This window comes from Lithobates pipiens, unplaced genomic scaffold, assembly GCF_037356315.1.
Source record: "Lithobates pipiens isolate NorthernLeopardFrog02 unplaced genomic scaffold, aLitPip1_a1.2 Scaffold_18, whole genome shotgun sequence".
NCBI classification, from domain to species: domain Eukaryota; kingdom Metazoa; phylum Chordata; class Amphibia; order Anura; family Ranidae; genus Lithobates; species Lithobates pipiens.
The window spans coordinates 444,916,337-444,938,000 of NW_027507758.1; the positions used below are offsets into that span (position 1 = coordinate 444,916,337).

General features: G+C 40.8%; 1 protein-coding gene across 3 annotated transcripts in view; it reads right to left on the reverse strand.

Annotated features, from left to right (window-relative positions):
* RHBDD1 (rhomboid domain containing 1) overlaps window positions 1-21,664 on the reverse strand; it is a 154,400-nt gene that overhangs the window by 36,411 nt on the left and 96,325 nt on the right. For all 3 annotated transcript variants that reach the window (XM_077488195.1, XM_077488197.1, XM_077488196.1), the window contains 3 exons: window positions 15,448-15,533; window positions 8,571-8,624; window positions 6,540-6,668 (listed from right to left, as the gene is read on the reverse strand). In XM_077488195.1, coding sequence (XP_077344321.1) covers window positions 6,540-6,668; window positions 8,571-8,624; window positions 15,448-15,533 — 269 coding nt within the window. The remainder of the gene's footprint in view (window positions 1-6,539; window positions 6,669-8,570; window positions 8,625-15,447; window positions 15,534-21,664) is intronic.

Genomic DNA, 21,664 nt, shown 5'->3' on the forward strand with positions numbered 1-21,664 from the left:
GGTTACATACACTCACACTGCCATGTCCTTTGGCCACCTGTACTGTTAAAGGATGGGTCCATCTAAAAGTGATATTTCAATCATAAGTGGAGTCTGTTCATGAGAAGTTCTATGGTATTTGGGCCGCTTGGATGCATTATACTTCTAGTGCATCGCAGGTGCCCCAACCTACCACTTCTGGGTCCTCTTTATCTCTATCTTTAGGCCGGGGAACTGACCAACTTTGTATGGTGATGTCACAGAGTGGGATAGTCTTGCTGTAGATCTACGGATCTTTGGAACACTTTTGACATTGATTTACCTGAACTTAATTACAGTGCGGATTGTTTTTTTCTAAAGGTTATTATTGTTTTCTACTGTGTATAACCTTCTCCCCACCTCTCTTGCTTCCCTTCCTTCCTAACCATCCTCTCTTCCCATCCTCCATATCTGCTCCTGTTGACATCCCCTTTCCCCATCTTTTCCCAGTTTCATATATGGACGTTTAGCTCACGCACTTCTGTATTGTTTGGGGAAGAAATTGGATCGATTACCTGTCGTACGCAACTAAATGCACTGATGAGCCTTTAATACCATCTTTGAATGATTGTGACTTATGATGTGTTGTCTTCTTGCTGCCCTTTTGGGCACCTTTCTCTTCTTTTTTTGTATACCATATGTCTTTAAAAAATCTAAATAAAGATTATTAAAAAAAAAAGAAAAAAAGTGGAGTCTGTTGGGCTTAGTCTCCCTCTGGCCTTTTATGTCTTCAACTTACAATAGTTTCTTGCTCTGTTTCTGCCCACAGTGAGGTGTTCCAATTTCTCCTGTTGCATGCCCCATCCAATGAACTGAATCACTCATTTCGGAGAGTCAACCCCCCTTGTGATGGCTGGAGCAAATATGAAGATCTGGGATCTCACTTCCAGACATCTCATCACAAAATCTAACGAACAATTAGGTAGCATAATGCTCCTCCATCTTTTACTGAAGGTTTTGGATGGACTGACCCTCCAAAAATGACCAAACATCACCCTATACTGTTATAACACTGCCTGTGCTCCAGTCTTGTCCAGAAAATCAGAACAACTTAGGGGGACAGTTATAAAGCAGTAGTATGGCTTTAGTGGTGTTTAGTGGTTCATCAATGTTAGTCAACTTGAAATATATAGAGAGAGACTCAGGAGCAGCCCCCGGTACTTCCAGAGGGCAACAATAGCAGGTATGTTTATTTGTCCGTTCTGGTGTGTTTGAAGTCCATTTAAATAAATCAAATGCCGACCCCATTCTGAAAGGCTTTGTGTCTGACCTATAAGCCTCAATTACAGACAATTTGGGCCACTCTCCTATGTATTGAAGTGGGAAGCTGACTTCGACAGACCCTTAGACCAACCACCTTGGAAGCAAATCTGGCTAGCCTCATCCAAGTACTCCCGGAACATATATTCGCCCAAGAGAACGCCTACACGTTTCTCCCGCACTGGTATATGATTTTTATGCGAGTCACCAAATTGGCTACCTCCTTATCCCCATGTGCTTCCAGGAATGCAGGGAGATAGGCAACCAACTTTCATATATGGTGGTCCTGCACTGGATTAAATTAATTACAGTGCCATCATCCATATGCAGAAAGCAGGGATAATGTAAATTAATGCGTTAGTACATTCATTTTTACCTACAGATAAGCCTATAATAAGGCCTACCCTTTGGATAAAATGACTATCTCCTCAATGGGCACCGTTTAGGAGATATTCACACTGGATGCAGCTGGTGACGTCACTGGCGCATGCACTCTGAAGGTCCTTCACAGCACCATGCCCGGAACCGAGGACACACACTGTTTAAACACACACCGTTTAAAGCGGTTGTAAACCACTGCAGTAAAAAAAAAAAAAAAAAACTTTCCCCTATAAGACAATTGCATAATGTGCTAGTATGCATCACAATCCTTAAATACCTACCTTAGAATGAAGCCCGCCAGTAATGCGCTGTGACTGCAAACAGGGCTTCTGTCTTCCCCCAGTCTTCCTTTCCTGGTTCACGGACTCCGGCTATGTGAGTGACCAGAGCCGCAATGACGTCCTTACCCCGCACATGCGGCTCTGGTCACTCACATAGCCGGAGTCCGTGAACCAGGAAAGGAAGACTGGGGGAAGACAGAAGCCATGTTTGCAGTCACAGCGCATTACTGGAGGGCTTCATTCTAAGGTAGGTATTTCAGGATTGTGATGCATACTAGCACATTATGCAATTGTCTTATAGGGGAAAGTTTTTTTTACTGCAGTGGTTTACAACCGCTTTAAACAGTGTGTGTTTAGGTATCACTTTGATATCAATAGTGAATGACCCCCTCATAGACTAAGTGTACACAGTTCCATGAAATCAAAAACAAGTCCAGATGTCAACTGTGCTCATAAATATTTCACTCCTTCCAATGGAATCCTATACTCTCTCCACCACTTCACACACCCTGGTGCCCATCAGACGTGCTCTCACTTCCTACGGTGGATCCCAATGTGTTTAAACAGAGGTCTAATACAGCGCTCGTTTACAGGCAGCTTCCATATAGAATTGCTCTGTCCTAGTCCCCTGTTTATTTCCCAGTGCATTCTGGGATACAGAAGCCTCCACTCTCCTCCAATTTCCAGCTAATACTTAATAAATGCTTCATGAATACACCATAAGTGCTCTAGGTGGTGTTAAGGTGCGGTTACAGAACATGAACATTGAAATCTTTGGAAGTGGTTGACAAGCGTGATGAAAGTGACAGGCCTGTTTCACATGGGCGTCAGCTTGTATAGGAGCGGTGTAAACAGCAAGCTTTAACAAAGCATTTGCAGAGCCTTCAGCAAATTTGTTGACCTTTTAAAGTACCATTCAGCTCCAGACACTTCCAGAGCATGTACACACAAACCAGAAATGACTGCTGGTGACGTCTTTCCAGTTGGCTTGTTGGTTTCCCAGTGCATCTTTGGATATTTCATACCTCCAAAACACAGCAAAGCGAACGCTGAATAATGGGCCCTCAAAAACCTCAGGTGCTATAAAGAGAGCATAGTCAGACTTCTATGGAGGTTTTGGAAACGCTTTGAAGCACCAAGAAAGCAACATGGGGTATAATTTTTTTTTAAGCAGAACACAGGACTGTAAGGTAACCATTTTATTCAGTGACCGAGGCTTTGATTGTCATTCAGCATGCTTTAAAAAAGCACATCCAAAGCCATATTTTAAAGCAAGTGTAAATGAGCCCTAATAGGCCAAAAGTAGTAAGAAGTCAACAGCAGTACTAATCCAATCTAATCCACATAATCCAAAACTAGAAAAATAGTTATATGGATTTACATAACACTTCAACCACTTTCTGCCCGCTCCCACCCGCAATGTGCTGTGGGTGAGTGACCAGTGTAGGCAAAGGGACATTCCCAGACATAGCTGCCTACTTCCAGGTTTAGGATGTGTGCATGCCCATCCCTGTCTGGCACCCACTGTGATTTTACACAGCAGGAGCCTGTCAGCAAGTTCCAGCCAATGATTGATGGCCAGGATCTGCTGATCGGCTGTGTGAAATCAAAACCCAGAGCTCCGTGTTGATAAACAATACAGAGCTAGGTACAGAAAGCGATCTGTCAGTTTCTCACTCAGAGATCTAGTAGTAGTAAAGCAGCACATATTACACACACTACACATAGTTAGGCACACAGTTAACCCTTTGCTCTCCCTAGATGTTAACCGCTTCCCAGTCAGTGTCATTAGTACAGTGACAGTGTATAGTATTATCACCAATCGCTGTATTAATGTCACTGGTGATGTCAGTGGCAGTTAGTCAGCTCCTCCCAGCGTCTGTTAGTGTCAGATTTCCCGCCGAACTATCGCAGTGCCATTATAAGTTGCTGATCACTGTAGTAGAACTTTTTTTTTTTTAAATGATAAATTTAATAACATTTACAGTAAATATTTTATTATATCTTTTCATGTGACAACACAGAAGAAATTACACTTTGCTACAATGTAAAGTAGTGAGTGTACAGCTTGTTTAAATGAATGGCCCCAAAGTGTCAATATTTTGTGTGGCCACCATTATTTTCCGACTCTGTCTTAACCTTCTTGGGCATGGAGTTCACCAGAGCTTCACAGGTTGCCACCAGAGTCCTCTTCCGCTCCTCCATGATGACATCACAGAGCTGGTGGATGTTAGAGACCTTTTCTCCTCCACCTTCCGTTGGAGGATGTCCCACAGATGCTCAATAGGGTTTAGGTCTGGAGACATGCTTGGCCAGTCCATCACATAGCAAGGCATTGGTAGTCTTGGAGGTGTGTTTGGGGTAGTTATGTTGGAATACTGCCCTGCGGCCCAGTCTCCGAAGGGAGATCATGCTCGGCTTCAGTATGTCACAGTACATGTTGACATTCATGGTTCCCTCAATGAACTGTAGCTCCCCAGTGCCAGCAGCACTTATGCAGCCCCAGACCATGACACTCCAACCACCATACTTGACTGTAGGCAAAACACACTTGACTTTGTACTCCTCACCTGGTTGCCACCACACATGCTTGACACCAGCTGAACCAAATAAGTTAATCTTGGTCTCAACAGACCAAAGGAAATGGTAAAAGTAATCCATGTCCTTAGTCTGCTCGTCTTCAGCAAACTGTTTGCAGGCTTTCCTGTGCATCATCTTTAGAAGAAGCTTCCTTCTGGGACAACAGCCATGCAGACCAATTTGATGCAGTGTGTGACGTATGGTCTGAGCACTGACAGGCTGACTCCTCACCCCTTCAACCTTTGCAGCAATGCTGGCAGCACTCATACATCTATTTCCCAAAGACAACTTCTGGATATGACGCTGAGCACGCGCACTCAACTTCTTTGGTCGACCAAGGCGAGGCTTTTTTTGAGTGGAACCTGTCCTTTTAAACCGCTGGATGGTATTGGCCACCATGCTGCAGTTTAGTTTCAGGTTCTTGGCAATCTTCTTATAGCTTAGGTCATCTTTATGCAAAGCAACAATTGTTTTTTCAGATCCTCAGAGAGTTTGCCATGTTGAACTTCCAGTGACCAGTATGAGAGAGTGAGAGCGATAACACCAAATTTAACACACAAAAAGAGGGGGAGAAGGAAAATTCTCAAGTGATTCTTCAGAGAGGAACAGCCGGTATTATCAAAAATATAAATAATTCTTTATTGAAAAAAATCCACATAAACACTAGTAACTAATATATGTATAAATGACACACCACCACATACAGTAAACGTAGACAACGTTGTCTTATAACACAGATGGCCACCACAAGCAGACTCCCAAAGGCAGAAGTCCCCGAACACTGTCGTCGCTTCCGCCATAAACAGGTGACATCACACGCGGATTACCACATTTTAAGGTGTTAACTTTGGTGTCATCCGTAAGTATAGTCCAATGTTTGCAGAATATTTTTTTGTGTTGCCTCGCGTTGTCTAGAAAAGCGCATGATTATCCTGGTACTGGAGTAATTTCTCACTTTATGTTTGAACAATAACTCAAATCTTGATTGACTGTTTCTTCACTGTGCATCTTCCCGGCAGGGTGGGGAGCATAGACATCTGCGTTCCCATTTTGCCTCACTAGAGGTGGCCGAGCATTTCCCTGGGCTGCCTGTGTGAGCGATCTCCTTGCCAGTGGCATCCCTGATCACTTCCGGACGTCTCCTGCCGTGCGCGCACACATGGTAATCTGCGCATGTGAGTGACATCATGTGCTTACGGCCGAAGTGACAACAGTTGTCGGGGACTTCTGCCTTTTTGGACGCAGAGGGAGCCACATGAGGCGTGCCTGTATGGCAGCCATAGCCTCCCTCGGTCTGTCAGGTAAGGGGGTGGGGGTCACCAGCACCTGCGGCTTGTTTCGGAGTACTCTCATAATCATGGACCCTATATAATCATTGGGATGAAGGTTGATCTGGAAAAAATCACTTCATATCCCTCTTGGACGGTCAGACCCTTCTTAACACCTTAGAAGTAATATTTATTAATCTATTTATCATTGCAGGCCTCTTGCCATGCTTTGCCACTTACATGATTTCACATTATCATTACCCTTCAATTTTTACATTTAGTGCACGCGGTCATTCAGGCTTCTATTCACACTAGTATTATTCATGTATGGCCACTTTTATTATTATATACCTATTATTTATAATATAAGTATATGTTTTTGTGGCAAAAGTTACTAGAGTTATACATTTCCTAAACACGGAAATTTAGAGCAAGTTATTATATTCTAGTCATAACCAAGAAATCCAGGAGCACAGCAATCCTTTTTTTCCAATGCTGACATATGATTGGTTGCTAGCAATGCCTCCATTTTCTATTTAATTTAAATTTTCAGTTTTTAGAAAACATTCCCATGATCTATTTAAACATTGTGATGGAGGAAAGGGTTATTAATCAGGTAAAACCCCTCAATCTCTCTGCATATTTTACATCTATATTCAGTAACAAGTTCCTTCCTTGCAATTTTCAGACATTCACTGCTTAACACATTATTTTCACAACTGATTTAAATTAGCAGTTGTAGCATTCTTACCAGTTTCATTAAGACTTTCCTGCAAGGCTTGTTGCAGCTGTTCATCTTCACCGAGCCCTCCTGTGTACATATTGTAGGGGTCCTCTGAGCGGTTTCTTTGGTGCTCATACTGTGGATATCTAGCATACCCTATTTGAGCAACATACACAGTTTAGTTTTTATGGTTAATTACTTTTCTAGTAATTACAAATGTATTAACTAGGCATAACTAGGCTTAAACCAGGATCCATGCAACAGGAAACCAAAGAAACTTCATGAGAGATCCACAGATAGCATGCCCAGATGCAGGATAAAACATATGTCAATGCACACTGTTCTCCAAAACTAGTTGGGCTTAAAATGCCTCACTCCTCTGTTGTGCCAAGTGCTTATAGTGATTATGGTCAGGTGTGGCTATGAAAAACAACAGGGAACTCTATAAAGTTAACAGCTTATATCAGCGTTCATTAAGCAGCATTGCAAATCCTATTTCTTGAGATTGAGGAGAATTTACAAATATATGGAGAAAAGTCAATCAAGAAAAAGAATGGCAATCAAGTAACAATTTTAACAACTTCCTGCCCACCGTATGCAAAATGACAGATGCAGGGTGGTTCGGTTATCCTGACTAGGTGTCATATGATGTTCAGCAGGATAAGCCGCCTGCGAGGGTGCACAGCGCGGGGATCCCCAGCCCCCCCCCCTTAAAATCAGTTTACTGTAGCAGATTAGTTGCTAGGTTACAGCACATCATTTCTGCTTGCTGATTGGTTGTTCCTGCACACCATAGAAGGGAAGGTGAGAGGACCACCAATAGACCGAAAACTCCTAGAACTTGCTATTAGCAATGAGCAGTGCAGAGAACACAACTATGAAGGTTACAGAGTGCAGGGTTGACTGGTGCATTACATATAGAGTGCAGGGATGAGGGGTGCATTACATACAGAGTGCGGGGTTGACTGGTACTTTACATACAGAGTGCGGGGTTGAGGGGTGCGTTACATACAGAGTGCGGCGTTGAGGTGTGTTACATACAGAGTGTGGGGTTGATGGGTGCGTTACATACAGAGTGCATGGTTGAGGTATGCGTTACATACAGAGTGCAGGGTTGATAGGGTGTGTTACATACAGAGCGCAGGGATGAGGGGTGCATTATATACAGAGCGCAGGGATGAGGGGTGCATTTCATACAGAGTGTGGGGTTGAGGGGTGTGTTAAATACCGAGGGCTGGGTTGAGGGGTGCGTTAAATACTGAGGGCTGGGTTGAGGGGTGCATTACAGAGTGCAGGGTTCACGGGTGTGTTGACTACATCCAAGTTCCCCCAAGTACAGAGGTTTCCTCCACCTGATTCCAGTTTAACCCCCCCCCCCCTATTCAATACATAGTTTTCCTCTGAACCAATCCCACCCCCCCTTCAATACATATCAATCCTCCTGCACTATTCCACCCCCCTCCCCCCCAATCAATACACAGCATTCTCCATTACCTAAAAACCATCAGATGTCGGGCTGCACAAGAGAAGCTGCAACATGCATGTCCATGGACCCAGGTGTGCAGGATTTAATGCAAAGGATCACACCCTCTTTCTTTTTATGTTTTTACTGACACCCATATCCCTATGAAGGTTTCCTTTTACCTCCTGTCCAGATATAGACAACTCCAGATCTTTAGTAGAGTGGGTCAACAACAAAGTGCAAAATTGGGAGTTTGTTTAATGGTATACACAAGTATGTAACATTCATTTGCTGTGATGTTCGCCCTAAGTACTCCGTAATGAAACCTAAATCTAAAAACAAAATTTTAGTGTAGGTACCATAAATTACCAATACTGCCCCTAACTAAATTCAGCATAAAATACAAATGAATGTATTCATGAATGATCCACCCTCCACCATCTTTGTAGCAGTGCTCTGGCCACTAGATGGGTGGGGGTTTGGTCAGGTAAAATGGTTACCGTTTATGTATCCACTTGTTTATTAAGCCATTTGGCTTTGATTCAAGTTGAAGGGTTTTATTATTAGTGTGTATATAGTATACAGAGACAGCCTACCAGAATTGTTGAATCTTTGACGTCTTGGTTGATTGCGTTCAGTGAAAAGGGATCCTAAAAAAAGGAAAATATTATTGCATTAACCCTTTTTACGCACATCAAAAAAAATGCACATTTTGGACCTTTAGAATTAAAGGCTGGTAGTTTAAATGTTTTTGTGTTGTACAAGAATTGCATAATTGTTTATCAAATCAAAATTTTCAGAGACAAACTAACTTACTTTTGGTGCATACAAACAGAATATAAATCTCTAATCTTTCTGTAAAATACAAAAGATGAGACTGTTTGTAGTAAATTGACACCAAATATGTCAAGCCTCAAAAAAGTTGTGCTACCGCAAAATAGGAAGATATTATGATAAACATATTTGTCAATATGAGTTCTTTTAAAAGTCTTTACAGCTCATCAGTTTGTGGTTAATCATAAAAGGATATCCCTAAAATTATTTCTATTCCACCATGTGTGGGGATGCTCAACATGTGTTGCGCAGTTATCCTTTACCTACATGTGCATGCCCTTTGCAATTCTGTACGCATATGCGTGGGTACAGGGGGGGCTTTTAAAAATGTTTTTGTCATTTTGATTTATATATTATATTTTATTTTTTAAACACGTTTTTACTTATTTTGACAAAGATGCTGACAAGCGTGATAGTGTTACGAAGGTAATTGGTTCTCTTTATTGAGACCATAATGCCTTTCCTGCACCAAGGCCAAGAATATCAAGGACAGAAAGTCACCAATCTGCGGTTGACCTGGTCCAGCTGGGGAACTGAGCGATTCTAAGCTCATTACACAAAGGAGATCTCCCTGCTCTCTCTATCCTGACAATCCAGGAGAACCAGGAAATGTTCACTGAAAAGTACACTGACAGAAATAATGTAAAGTGACAAATCGCATTTACAGAGAAAATGTAAACAAACTCAGGGCTGCTATTGCAAGTGTGAGCTTGTTTATAGCCAGTTACTACTGCTGCTGAAATACTTAGGACTGTGGCTGTGAAAGATTTAAAACACAATAAATGTCATACTCCAAAGATTTGACTTTATAAAGCTGTTCTATGTTAACATTAATAGGGTTTATAGCACCAGTCTTATGTGGTACCTACTTAGTGTACATACTAAGCTCTAGAGTTCTTTACATTTTCTGTAGCCTGCTGCATACATAGCCAACTTGAATACAATACCACCGAGCTGCTCATTGGTGGATCAGATGGGTCACGTCTCCTGTTTATATGGTCAGGAGAGTTTGGACAGCTAGGTGAAAAAAATAAAAAAATAAAAAAGCAGTAAGGTAAAACATTTCCTTCTTCCTTGTTTCATCAATTTCACCACAAAATACAAGAAAATGGAACTTATTGTTAATTTAGAAATAGTGAGTAATGTCAAACAAATCCTTCCTTCCTGGTCCTGTAATTTAACTACTCTGCATGCTCAATGTGTGAGGTGAGGTAGTAGACATGGGAGGAACTGTAAAGGCCCATTGAAACCTGTTATGTTGCATGTTAACATGCATTTTGTTAGGGTAGTCTATTCATTTAGAATGGGCTGGAAATGCACCAAAGTGGACAGAAAATTGTTCCTGCACTTTTTTTGTTGTAAGGGTGCAAGGAAGGTCATTAAAAACGCATGGCAATGAATGGTATCAATGCACATTACTTACATTACCAGAACAACATCACTGGCATTAATAGATTAAAAATGACAAATTCAATAGACCAGAAACAATATATAGTTGGGATATTCATAAATTTATAAAAAAGCATTTGACACAATAAACCATGACATTTAGTAAACTAGACATTATGACATTTATTATGACATTTAGTAAACTAGAACATTATGGTTTTAGGGGTAAAGTGTTAGACTGGGTGATGAGTTATTTGACTAACAGGAGGCAGTTTATCAGATTGGGTGATTATTGTTCATCATGTTCAGAAATTACTTGTGGCATCCCCCAGGGGTCAGTGTTGGGCCCTAAATTGCTAATTTTTAGATCAATGATTTATGTATGGTGTCAAAAGTATTAAAGATGGTGTTATTTGCTGATGATACTAATATTTTTTGTTTGGGCAGTGATTTGCAGTCTCTAATACAGGCGATTAATATACAATTGAGTAAATTGAAATTCCGGTTTGATAGAAATAAATGATTAAACCTGAACAAAACAAGAGTAATACCTTTTGGGAACTGCAGAAGTAACACATAAATAGATATTCAAATGGTTGATATTGACAGAGTTAATGAAATTAGATTTCTCAGGGTGATAACAGATGATCAAATCTGTTGAACATCACATATTAAGCATGTGCAGTCCAAAGTATCCAAAAGTATAGCAGTTTTAAATAAAGTAAGACGTGTTCTGGATTATAAATCACTCTGTATGTTATAGTGTTCAGTAGTTCTTCCATATCCTAATTATTGTGCAGAGGTTTGGGGCAATAATTGCATAACTAGAATATATCCATTGATCATATGGCAAAAGAAATACTGATTATTTATGGAGCAGGATATAGGGATCATGCAAACTCCTTGTTCTTAAAGTTAAAACTCCTAAAATGCAAGGACATGGTGCAATTACAGACTGCACAAATAATATTTAAAAATAAAAAACGATTTATTACAAGGAAATATATTAAAAGTATTCATTGCAAGGGAGGCGAGTTATAATCTAAAGGGAATATTTAAATTTTAAGACTATTTATGCAGTGAAACTGTGGAGCTTCAATGTGGAGCTCAAGAAATGTAAGGGGTAAACCAGTTTAAAAAGAGGAATACAAATGAAGGTGTTTGAACTATTATTGTCTGTTTATTGTTTTTTTTATTAATATTGTTATCGATTTTTATTTATTTTATTTTATTTTTTTATTATTGTTTTGTTTGGGTGTGTGTATATGCATGTATGTATGTATGCATATACTGTATATGTATGATTGTGTAGTTAGAATATACCAATTATAAATAATCTATTTGAATTGTTAATTAAATAAATATTGTATGACTATAGCAATGCGACATTGAATAATTTATTATTACTTATGGAGGAGGGATAGGATTAGATAAGTTTGTACTTCTTCTCACTCCTTTTTGGATATGTAAACTAAATAGTTTTTTATATTTTTTTTTTTGTCTTCTCTTGTAAATAGTTTTGTGATGGTCTACTATGGAATTACTTCTTTTATTTAGTATGTTTTTTTTCACGTTTGAAATAAACTAAAACTAACTTCATTACTACAATGCAATGGTATAATCCAGCCTTAGACTATTACTGATCCATTATCCTCAAGGTAAAGTGTGAAGCCCAAAAAGGAAGAAAAGTAAAATGAGGGAAAATTTAAATCTTATTTAAAAATCATGTGCAATTTCAATATTTTAGAATGAGTATTCAGAATCTTACTTTAAATGGAACTATACGCATCTCCCCTCCAGCAATGCAATGTCTGCGAGCTCCCTCACCAGCGTTGACAACATTGCCCAGTCTTCTTCCAGGTTCAGCCATCTTTGGTCATCTTAATTGGATGATGTAACTTCCATGCATATGTGGGAGTTTGTTCATCCCAGAAAATTCCAAATTGTACCATGAGCTGCGCATGCACAGTTCAGTGTACATTGCAAAGAAGATTGTGAACAAGAATATAATAAGAAGAATCCTTTATTGCAGAAGAGACATATGGGTTGATTTATTAGGGCACATAGGCTGTTCACATTGCAAGTTGCAATTTGCAAGGGGATTTTCATCAAAACTCTGTGAACGTGGTGAAATACGCTTTTCACAGAATACCCAATCACATGCAAGGAAAATGAAATAACAGCATTTTTGCTTACAGATGATTAGATGATAGAAGTCAGCAGAGTTTCAGCTCATTCACAAAACTCTTTGTATTCTTGTATGCTATGTTTTTTTTTTATGGACCTCTGTCCATTTTACTATTGTATATAAATAAATTAGCGGCAGTCTTTTAAAAACTTTATTTACTCTGACTCTTAAAGGAGTTGTAAAGGCAGAAGGTTTTTTATCTTAATGCATTAAGATAAACCTGTGTGCAGCAGCCAACCCAACACACCCTAAATACTTGCCCCATCTATCTCCAGCGATGTCCACGAGTGTCTTAGCCATCCGGGACTCTCCTCCTGATTGGCTGAGACACAGCAGCGGCGCTATTGGCTCCTGCAGCTGTCAATGTCATTTAGCCAATCAAGGGAGAGGGGGCGGGTCAGGGCTCATTGTCTGAATGAATACACGGAACTGTGACACGGCTCGGGTGCCCTCATAGCAAGCTGCTTGCTGTGGGGGGCATTCAACAGGAGGGAGGGGCCAGGAGCAGCGAAGAGGGACCTGAGAAGAGGAGGATCCAGGCTGCTATGTGCAAAACCAACTGCACAGAGGAGGTATGTATAACATGTTCCTTATTTTAACGAGACTTTACAATCACTTTGAACTGCCCTAAAGTCCCAGAGGGCGTTTTTGCTGCGCATACATGCAGTGTTTTGTATTTACTAAACTCTGGGAAAAATGAACTTGCAAAGTACAACTTCGCAAAGCAAACAGTCTATTTTCCCTTAGTAAATCAAGGGGGTTGTGGTCAAGGGGGCTTCAGGGGTTGTGGTCAAATAGGCACACCATTGCATATGTGGTGGGCATGCCCTAAGGTTAGCCTTAGCCATTTTTGGATAAGGGTTCACTCACTTATTTTCTCAGTCACGATGGTCAATATCCCTAAAGAAGCAAGTGTATCCTTAATAAATAAGCCTGTTGAAAATATCCCTCGGCATACCCAGACCCGAATTTATTTTATGTTCTTAGTGGCTAAAATCGCTATAGCCACAGCATGGAAAAGCTCTGTCATAGACATGGCCTTGATGAAACGGAAACTTATGTGGATCATGTTGAATGAAAAGGTAGCGAGTATCTTACGAGATAAACAACCAACCTTTGACAAAATTTGGTCTCCATGGCTGGATTATTTGCAGGTCCCAGGAGACCGAAGCCGATAGTGACTGGAGGATCCCCAGACAGACTAACTTCTTTCCTTTCTTTATTTACAATTTATATTGTTCCCCTGAACGGATCTAGGAATTATGTTGTAACTGCTCCCCCCTTTCTTCTCTTCTCTTTTCCTATTCAAACTTATTTTTTTGTTATAATGAGGGATTGGAGCCCCCAACAGGGGAAACGGGGGGGGGAGTCAAAGATTTTTTAGAGAGATGTGGTCACTGGACTGGAACCCTCTATTTTTGAGGGCCTACTTACAGTGATTATATTTTAGTAAGGTCTCAACCTCAGGATCTTCCTACCCTCATTGATTCTTATTTTGATATACAGGGCAATAATCCTCATGGCTACCTCTCAGGGATATTAATGTCTTCGTAATGTACTATGTTCATAACCCAAAGCTTATCTTTCTCGTCTTTTTCTGTTGAAGCCCATATGTTCCACCGTGGCCTTACTAAAGACCTAACCAATTTACCAAGTTCTTCCCCCGGCGATTTCCTACTCTCCTCCCCTCATTTTTTTTGTACCAGTTCTTGTTTATTCAGAGTATGCAAGGATTGTTTTTTGCTCTGCACAGTGTTAATTTACTCTGCATTTTTCAAAATACCAATAAAAACGATTGAAACAGAAAAATCCTTCCTGTTCGCACATTTTAAATTTCCACTTGAAACCCAAATGTGGTTCTCCTAGAGCAGTGATGGTGAACCTTGGCACCCCAGATGTTTTGGAACTACATTTCCCATGATGCTCATGCACTCTGCAGTGTAGTGGAGCATCATGGGAAATGTAGTTTCAAAACATCTGGGGTGCCAAGGTTCGCCATCACTGTCCTAGAGCCTCATGCACACTGGGCATTTTGCTCAGCTGCACTCAGCTCCTGAGTTTAGGTGCAGGTGGAAGGCAGAGGCATACCATTCAGTTCTGCTTCTGCCAGCCTGTAAAACTTTGTGTGAGGCTGCAAGCTGCTGCGGCTGGGAAGGGCTGGACAGTGCACAGAGTTCTACTAAAGTCTAGGGCAGTATGTGTCCAGGGATGCATGCTCAGAAAGCAAGCACAAGCAGTCTGTGCTCAGAGTATTTGTCCCTGGGCTCACTCTACCCTAAACATTAGTAATGTACCGCTTAACCCTGTCCAGCCACAGCAGCCTACAGCCTCTTGTACCATTTTACAGGCTGCTGATAGTGCACCTGTGCTTTCCATCTGCACTCAAATGCCCCTGTCTCATGCACCAGGTTTAAATGCCTAGTATGCACGAAACCTAAAAGAATCCATACAAACTAATGAATGCATGTGAAAATAGTGGCACAAGGAATACTGTATATATTAAAGATGAAGTTTAGCATTGCATTATATAGAAAGGGAAATTAAGGACAAGAAAATGCTTTCATCTTCTTCAGCACCAGATTACTGCAGTACGCTGCACAATGATCACAGTTGTATTGAATTCTCTTTACATGTACCGCTTGTTTAATACTGCAGACAGAGAATGATAAAGCATTGTAAGCCATATGTCTCTCATCACCTTCCGAATGAAGGAAATCTTCAGTGCCGCTTACTTTGCCTGCAGACACAGTGATTTATCTCCACTTAAAATCATTATGCTCTCTAAGCCCTGTTCAGTTTTATTGTCCTTTTTATTATTACGGTATCATGCCAATCACTGAGTATACCATAAAAATACGATATATATTCACTATTTGAGAAGTAAAACATTAATATTACTTAGAGAGGGCTTGTAATGAATGACAAATACATCATTAAATTCTCCTAAGTATGTTGTTAAACCCACAGGTATGGCTTTTAATAGAACAGATTATTGCTTTTCAATTGTGGATCTTGAAGGAAGAGTAGAGCATCTCTGTACTACTAGCATATGGGGTTATTACCTGCACCATTCAGAATCCACTGCAGGGGTCCAAGTGTATATAACAAGCCAACTAATATACCAGAGAGGTGGCCGACAAAGGATGTGCTAGAAAACAAAGAAAATATGCATTACTGTGTGTAGACAAGCTACTAACCTTAGCTATATATATATTAGAAATATACAATGCATTTGGATCAGCCTTGGATACCAAAAACAATTGTCTCTTGCGCCCAAAACAGCAAGCCAGGTTCCCACTCTTGTTTTCCAACACGCAGAGGTAAATGAAATGGCAGAATCACAAAGCTGAACATGGTACAACACAGGTAGCGCTACAAATACTTTATAAATTAGGTCTGCAATGACATGCCAAAATACTGGACATTTTTTTCAGGATGTAGGGAACATTTATCCAGAAAATGAACAGAATTAGATGCATCTTGGCTACCTTTCACTAAGACACATCTATGTGGCCATTTTCCAGTATATTTGCTTCTGTAAATCTGGGTAGCAAACAGACTATGGGGTTGATTCATTAAAGGCAAATAGGCTGTGCACTTTGCAAAGTGCAATTGCACTCTGCTAGTGCAGTTGCTCCAGAGCTTAGTAAATAAACAGAAGCTCTACTGACTTTGATCATCCAATCATTGCAGGCAAAAATGCTGTTTTTTTAAAAATTTTCCTTGCAGGTGATTAAGTATTCTTTGCAAAGTGAAGCTTTACTTAATTTTCCAAGCTCTAGAGCAACTGTATTTGCAACTGTATTTGCAAAGTGCACAGTCTCTTTGCCTTTAGTAAATCAACCCTTATGTGCAAACTAAAGCCAGCCAGCCATACATGGATCGAAATTCAGCTGGTTCAGCAGGGACTGGCCGAATTTTAATTCATGTATGGGCAGGCGGTTTATACAGAAGAAGTCAGTATTTTTCCACTCGATCAGTGTATTCTGATGGCGAGGAAGTCTCTCTGCTGTTAGAATACAATGATTCAGCGGGGAGGATTCGCCCCCATCTGCCTTGAATGTGTGGATGGGGAATCAGCTCATTTTGTTTTCATTCAACCCACTGGTTAACCAAAAAAAAAAAAAAAAAGAAAAAAGACTAATCTATGGGCTGCTTATAATAATCAGTAATTTTATTAGAGACCACCACGATACCCAAACGTCAGAAAAAAAATATCGAAATCTTATTTATCCATCTGCAGTGTATAATATTAAAAACATTAATATAAAACAAGTAAACAAATATATAATTCCAGAATAAAAAAAAGTGAATATTTATCTTCTCTAAGGCCCCTTTCACACGGGACGGATCTGTAATGATCCGCCCCGTGATGATCCGCTTGCTCAGCGGGGATCGCTCAGTTTATCCCCGCTGAGCCAGCGGATGACAGGGCGGTCCCTGCACACTGTGCAGGGACCACCCTGTCAGATCTCCGCTCTCCTCTATGGGGGATCGGATGAACACGGACCGCAGAATCGGACCATTGCCGAGACGGACGATATTGGGTGTCTGCGGATTTTCATCAGCAGACACCCGCTATCCCACAGGAATGCATGCATGTCCGTATTTCATCCACAAACGGATGGATGAAATACGGACATACGTTCCGCGTGTGTGAAAGGGGCCTTATAGATCACACAAAAAAAAAGTCCAATTCCAGATCTTCCTCTTGAAAAGGGTTGTATATCACCAGGTGGTACCAGCAATCTCTCTAGGTGTGTCGATTACCCCCATCATACACATCACAGCTCACCGCAACTTACTGACCACCCATTGCAGGTAAATCATATAGTAATGGACACAGGGTAGGCAGAAGAGGGGGAAGAGTGGGAATGTATGTCAAGAGTAATTTGATAGTGAATATGAGGGATGACATAACTGGACCATGGAAGGAGATGGAATCCCTGTGGCTGGAGCTTCAAGGGGCAAAAAAACAAACAAATGGGAAATAGTGGGTGTATGTTACAGGCTCCCCAACCTGAAGGATAAAGAGGAGACCGATCTCCTCTCACAATTAGAAATGGTGGCAAGGCAGGGAAATGTTATTATCATGGGGGACTTATTACGCAGATATTGTCTGGACGAACTGAACTGCTGAGTCATCTAATGCCGCGTACACACGATCGAAGTCCGGCGTACTTAGTCCGGCAAACAATCCGGCGGATAGTCCAGCGGTCTTTCTACCGAACGGACTTAGCCACACACGGAAAGTCTGGCGATTACTAGCGCGATGATGTACAGCACGTATGACGGAACTAGAAAAAGGAAGTTCAATAGCCAGTAGCCAATAGCTTCCTTTTCGTACTTGCTTCTGAGCATGCGTCATTCTTAGTCCACCGGACTAGCATACTCACGAACGTATTGTCCGTTGAAACCCAAGTCCGGCGGAAAGATTGGTCTGCAAAACTACTTTCCAAGTCCGCTGGACTTTACGCTGAAAAAGTCAGCTGAAGCCCACACACGATCGGATTGTCCGGTGAAATGCGGTCCGGCGGACTAAGTACGCTGGACAATTTGATCGTGTGTACGTGGCAAAAGTCCCCTTTCACATGGGCGTCATCTTTTCAATCACATTTTTGCCAAGAAAAAATGGATTCAGTTTACAACAATTTACACCAGTTAGCCTCCATCTTCCATTTGCAGACTTGTTCCATTTAAAAAAATTGCAGAAAAAAAAAAAAACAACACATACCTTTTAGTACTTCTATTGACATATTTCCTCAAATTCTTGTTTCTGTCTAGCAGTTAGATGTGGTCACTACTCACAGACTACATAATAGTTTGTACTTTACCAATGTGTAAAACTGCTTTTAAACTTGACCTTAACAAGCAGCTATTTACAAAGTGTGAACAATAAGCCATTCAACAGTCTAAAAAAGCACTTTTGTACCTTCAAAAGTTAAATTAAACTCTGTTTCACATCCAGGTTACATGTTTAAATTTAACTTGGGATGGGAATTCCTCATTTGAGTAATGCTTATCTTGTGGTGCCCATATCAATTGACAGAGCCTAGTTAGATTCCAGAGCAATCCTGGTGACTACAACAACATCTTACAAGGATTACATAATGTTAAAATCTTTTGGGAGTTAATCTTTTCAAATGTAAACATTCATGTATGGTATTTTGGATAAAAAAAAATTTAAGTCTAAAAATAACTCCAAAATAGGATCACAAATCATGTACCATTAAAAACTGTTCATAAAAACACTCCAACATTACAAAATAGAATGTGAAATCATGAAATCCTTTACACTGTAGGTTTAAATTCTAAGAAAATTAAACATTGACCTTAAAGTCCCTTAATAGCCTTGCAATTAGTGGTGCGGAGATAACCTTATTGATAGTGCAATATTTACAATGGTGTTCATTTAACTATAAAAAAGGTATCTGAGACAGCCCCACCCCTAACAATAGCTTTGTATAAGTGCTGTGATTGCAGAGTTGGGATTTTACAGCTCTGGACTCTCTTGTGTAAATTTAAAGTGCTAAAGATTCATGAACAGCTGCCCTTTGGAGGCTTACAGGAGGAGTTTAAAATGAAGCTACATTGCTATATGTATACCAGCTTTGTGTTACAAATAATTGTGAAAAAGGATTCCTAGAGCACTATAGGTTACCTTGAGAGACAGCACACGAGAAGCTGCATGCGTTCAGGCTTATTTTGTCAGAATTAAAAAAAAAATTGACAGTACTGTGCAAAAGTGTCAAGGAACGCGTTCTGTAAAGTAGAGATCATTTTATAAATAAATAGTCATTTATTAATTGAAAACCTTCAAGAGAGATTAAAAAACAATAACATAGATTGAGGGGGGGGGGGCGTGGCTGGATCCTGAGCACGAAAAACAGCGGAGATGATGTATCACAATCAATGGTGCTCGATTGTGATAAGTCATCTCCGCTGTTTTTGAAGTGCAGCTTGAACACACCACAGCATTTCCATGCACATGGCTTTCTAAGCTGCAAGAATTTTCTGTTTTTATCAGTTTCTGTTTGACATACTTCACTATGGAAGCCATTTCTTTTTCATTTTTTTCCCACTAACCATTGGACAACTCCCTTCAAATTGTTTTGTTCCTGGGAATATGCTCAAACGATCTGGATTAATTTTGGTGTGTGTGTGTCCTGGAGGTAGGTTAAACGCTGGGATCAACATTGGGATCGTACACAACTCCTGCTGAATATACCCATATGTGCTTTATGACTACCTGTAATGGGGTCATGGAAGTCTGGTGAGTAGGATGTGTGACAGGTGATGGTGGAAGATATTTCAGTCAAATTTACCTACTGTTCAGCGGGGATTTGAAGATTATGTACAATATCTGAATTTGTTGATACATTGCCTGAAGACTTTGATACATTGTTTGATTAATCACCTACTGAACTTATTTTGTGTTTGGACTTTTTATACACATTATATAATCATGTTGGTGCTCAGTTGAAACCACATTATGCACAAAGCTTGGGTGATTAAACCAATTCTTGTTGATGGCTCGCCAATTAGACTATTCCCTGATTTATCCTGGATCGCCCTTCAGAAGTGCAGATTTCTTCAACTGCTCCTACACTCCTTACAGAATAATACCATCATTCACCGCTGGGGCTTCCCCTTCAGCCTGACAAACGCACAAGAAGACGGCAACCCTTCGGGTCCCTGAGGACATTCGCTTCTTCTGTGAGACTCTGAACATCCCCATTCCAGACCTTCCAGGTTTGGATATCATCCCCCCCATTTGGTGTTCGCTTCTAGATCCTTCCCTATGGGGTTCCTAGCCTCCAGTACTAAAAAGAAAGCAGGGTTAGCCATTTTTATTAAAAAGGGCTGCCAAATCACACCCCACTCTGATCCTCAGTGTCGGTTTCTGATCCTTAGGGACAAATGGCAACAATATGACGTAACTTTTTCTAACATTTATGCCCTGAACGGGAATCAGATGTCCTTTGTAGCTAAGGTATACAACCGCCTATTTAGAACTACTCACTCTTTAGTAGTGTGAGAGGACTTCATCCTCCTGTTTTCCCACAACATCGGACAGGACATCTCTCACAAAAAAAAAATGCCCCTCCACGACTTTCCAAATAATCTCTCGCAAGTTCGCTCTGTTTGATGCCTGGTGAGTAGTTCACCGACAGAGCATCAATATTCCCATTACTCCCATCCATTCCGCCCGCACGCGTGGTTAAAACTATTTTTCCATAAACGCCTCCTCCCTGTGGGCACTTGCTAAGGTAGATATCCTTCCTATGTCATGGTCAGACCATGCCTTGATACTTTTTAAGCTCAACCTAGATGCCCCTAGGGTCAAACGCTGCCACTGGTGGCTTAATAACCTTCTTCTGAAAGACATTGCAGCTAGGACGGAATTAGAAACTGCTTTGAAACTATAATTTATAGAGAATAGTACCCCAAAGATCTCCACAGGAACTCTTTGGGAGGCACACAAGACGATAATAGGTGGGCACTGTATAGCTATCTCAACTGCCTGGAAGAACACCAGGCAAGTGAGGCAGCAGACCATACAGAGACTTCTGGATTTAGAATCTATACATACAGCTTCATCCTCCATCTGTCTCCTAAGAGAAATTATTCGCCTACGGGCGGTCCTCAAGAGCATAGACATAGATAAAGTTGAAAAGGCCCTTCAAAAATTGTGCCAGCTTTAATTATGTAAAGTCTCTCAACTCTCTCCGATATCCGAAGAGGAGATTTCAAAAACTCTGAGACTCCTGCCAAATAGCAAGGTCCCAGGTCCAGATGGTCTTCCTTATGAATACTACAAGTCTTTCTTGCCCACCTTACTCCCACATATGACTCGCCTGTTTAATGTTTTATGTGTGTAAGGATGACATCCCGAGGGACATGTAGACCTTGCATTTGATGCTCATACCCAAGACCTGATAAACATTGTGTGGAAATAACAGACCTATAGCTCTGTTAAATTCAGATTTAAACATTTTTACGAAATTGCTATCAATTCGCTTAAATGTAGTCCTTCCCTCCTTGACCCATAAAGATCAGGTGGGCTTTGTCCCAGGACATCAGGTGGGAGATAACACCAGGAGAGTCATCAATTTAATAGACCTCATTAATAGACGAAATACGGAAGCGGTGTTGCTCAGTCTAGACGCCAAGGCCTTCGATAGGCTCAGCTGGCCTTTTATGTTTTCAACTCTTGAATATCTGGGCTTCTGGCGGCTGTTGCTCAGGGGCATCAGACACTTACATGCTACTCCGTCC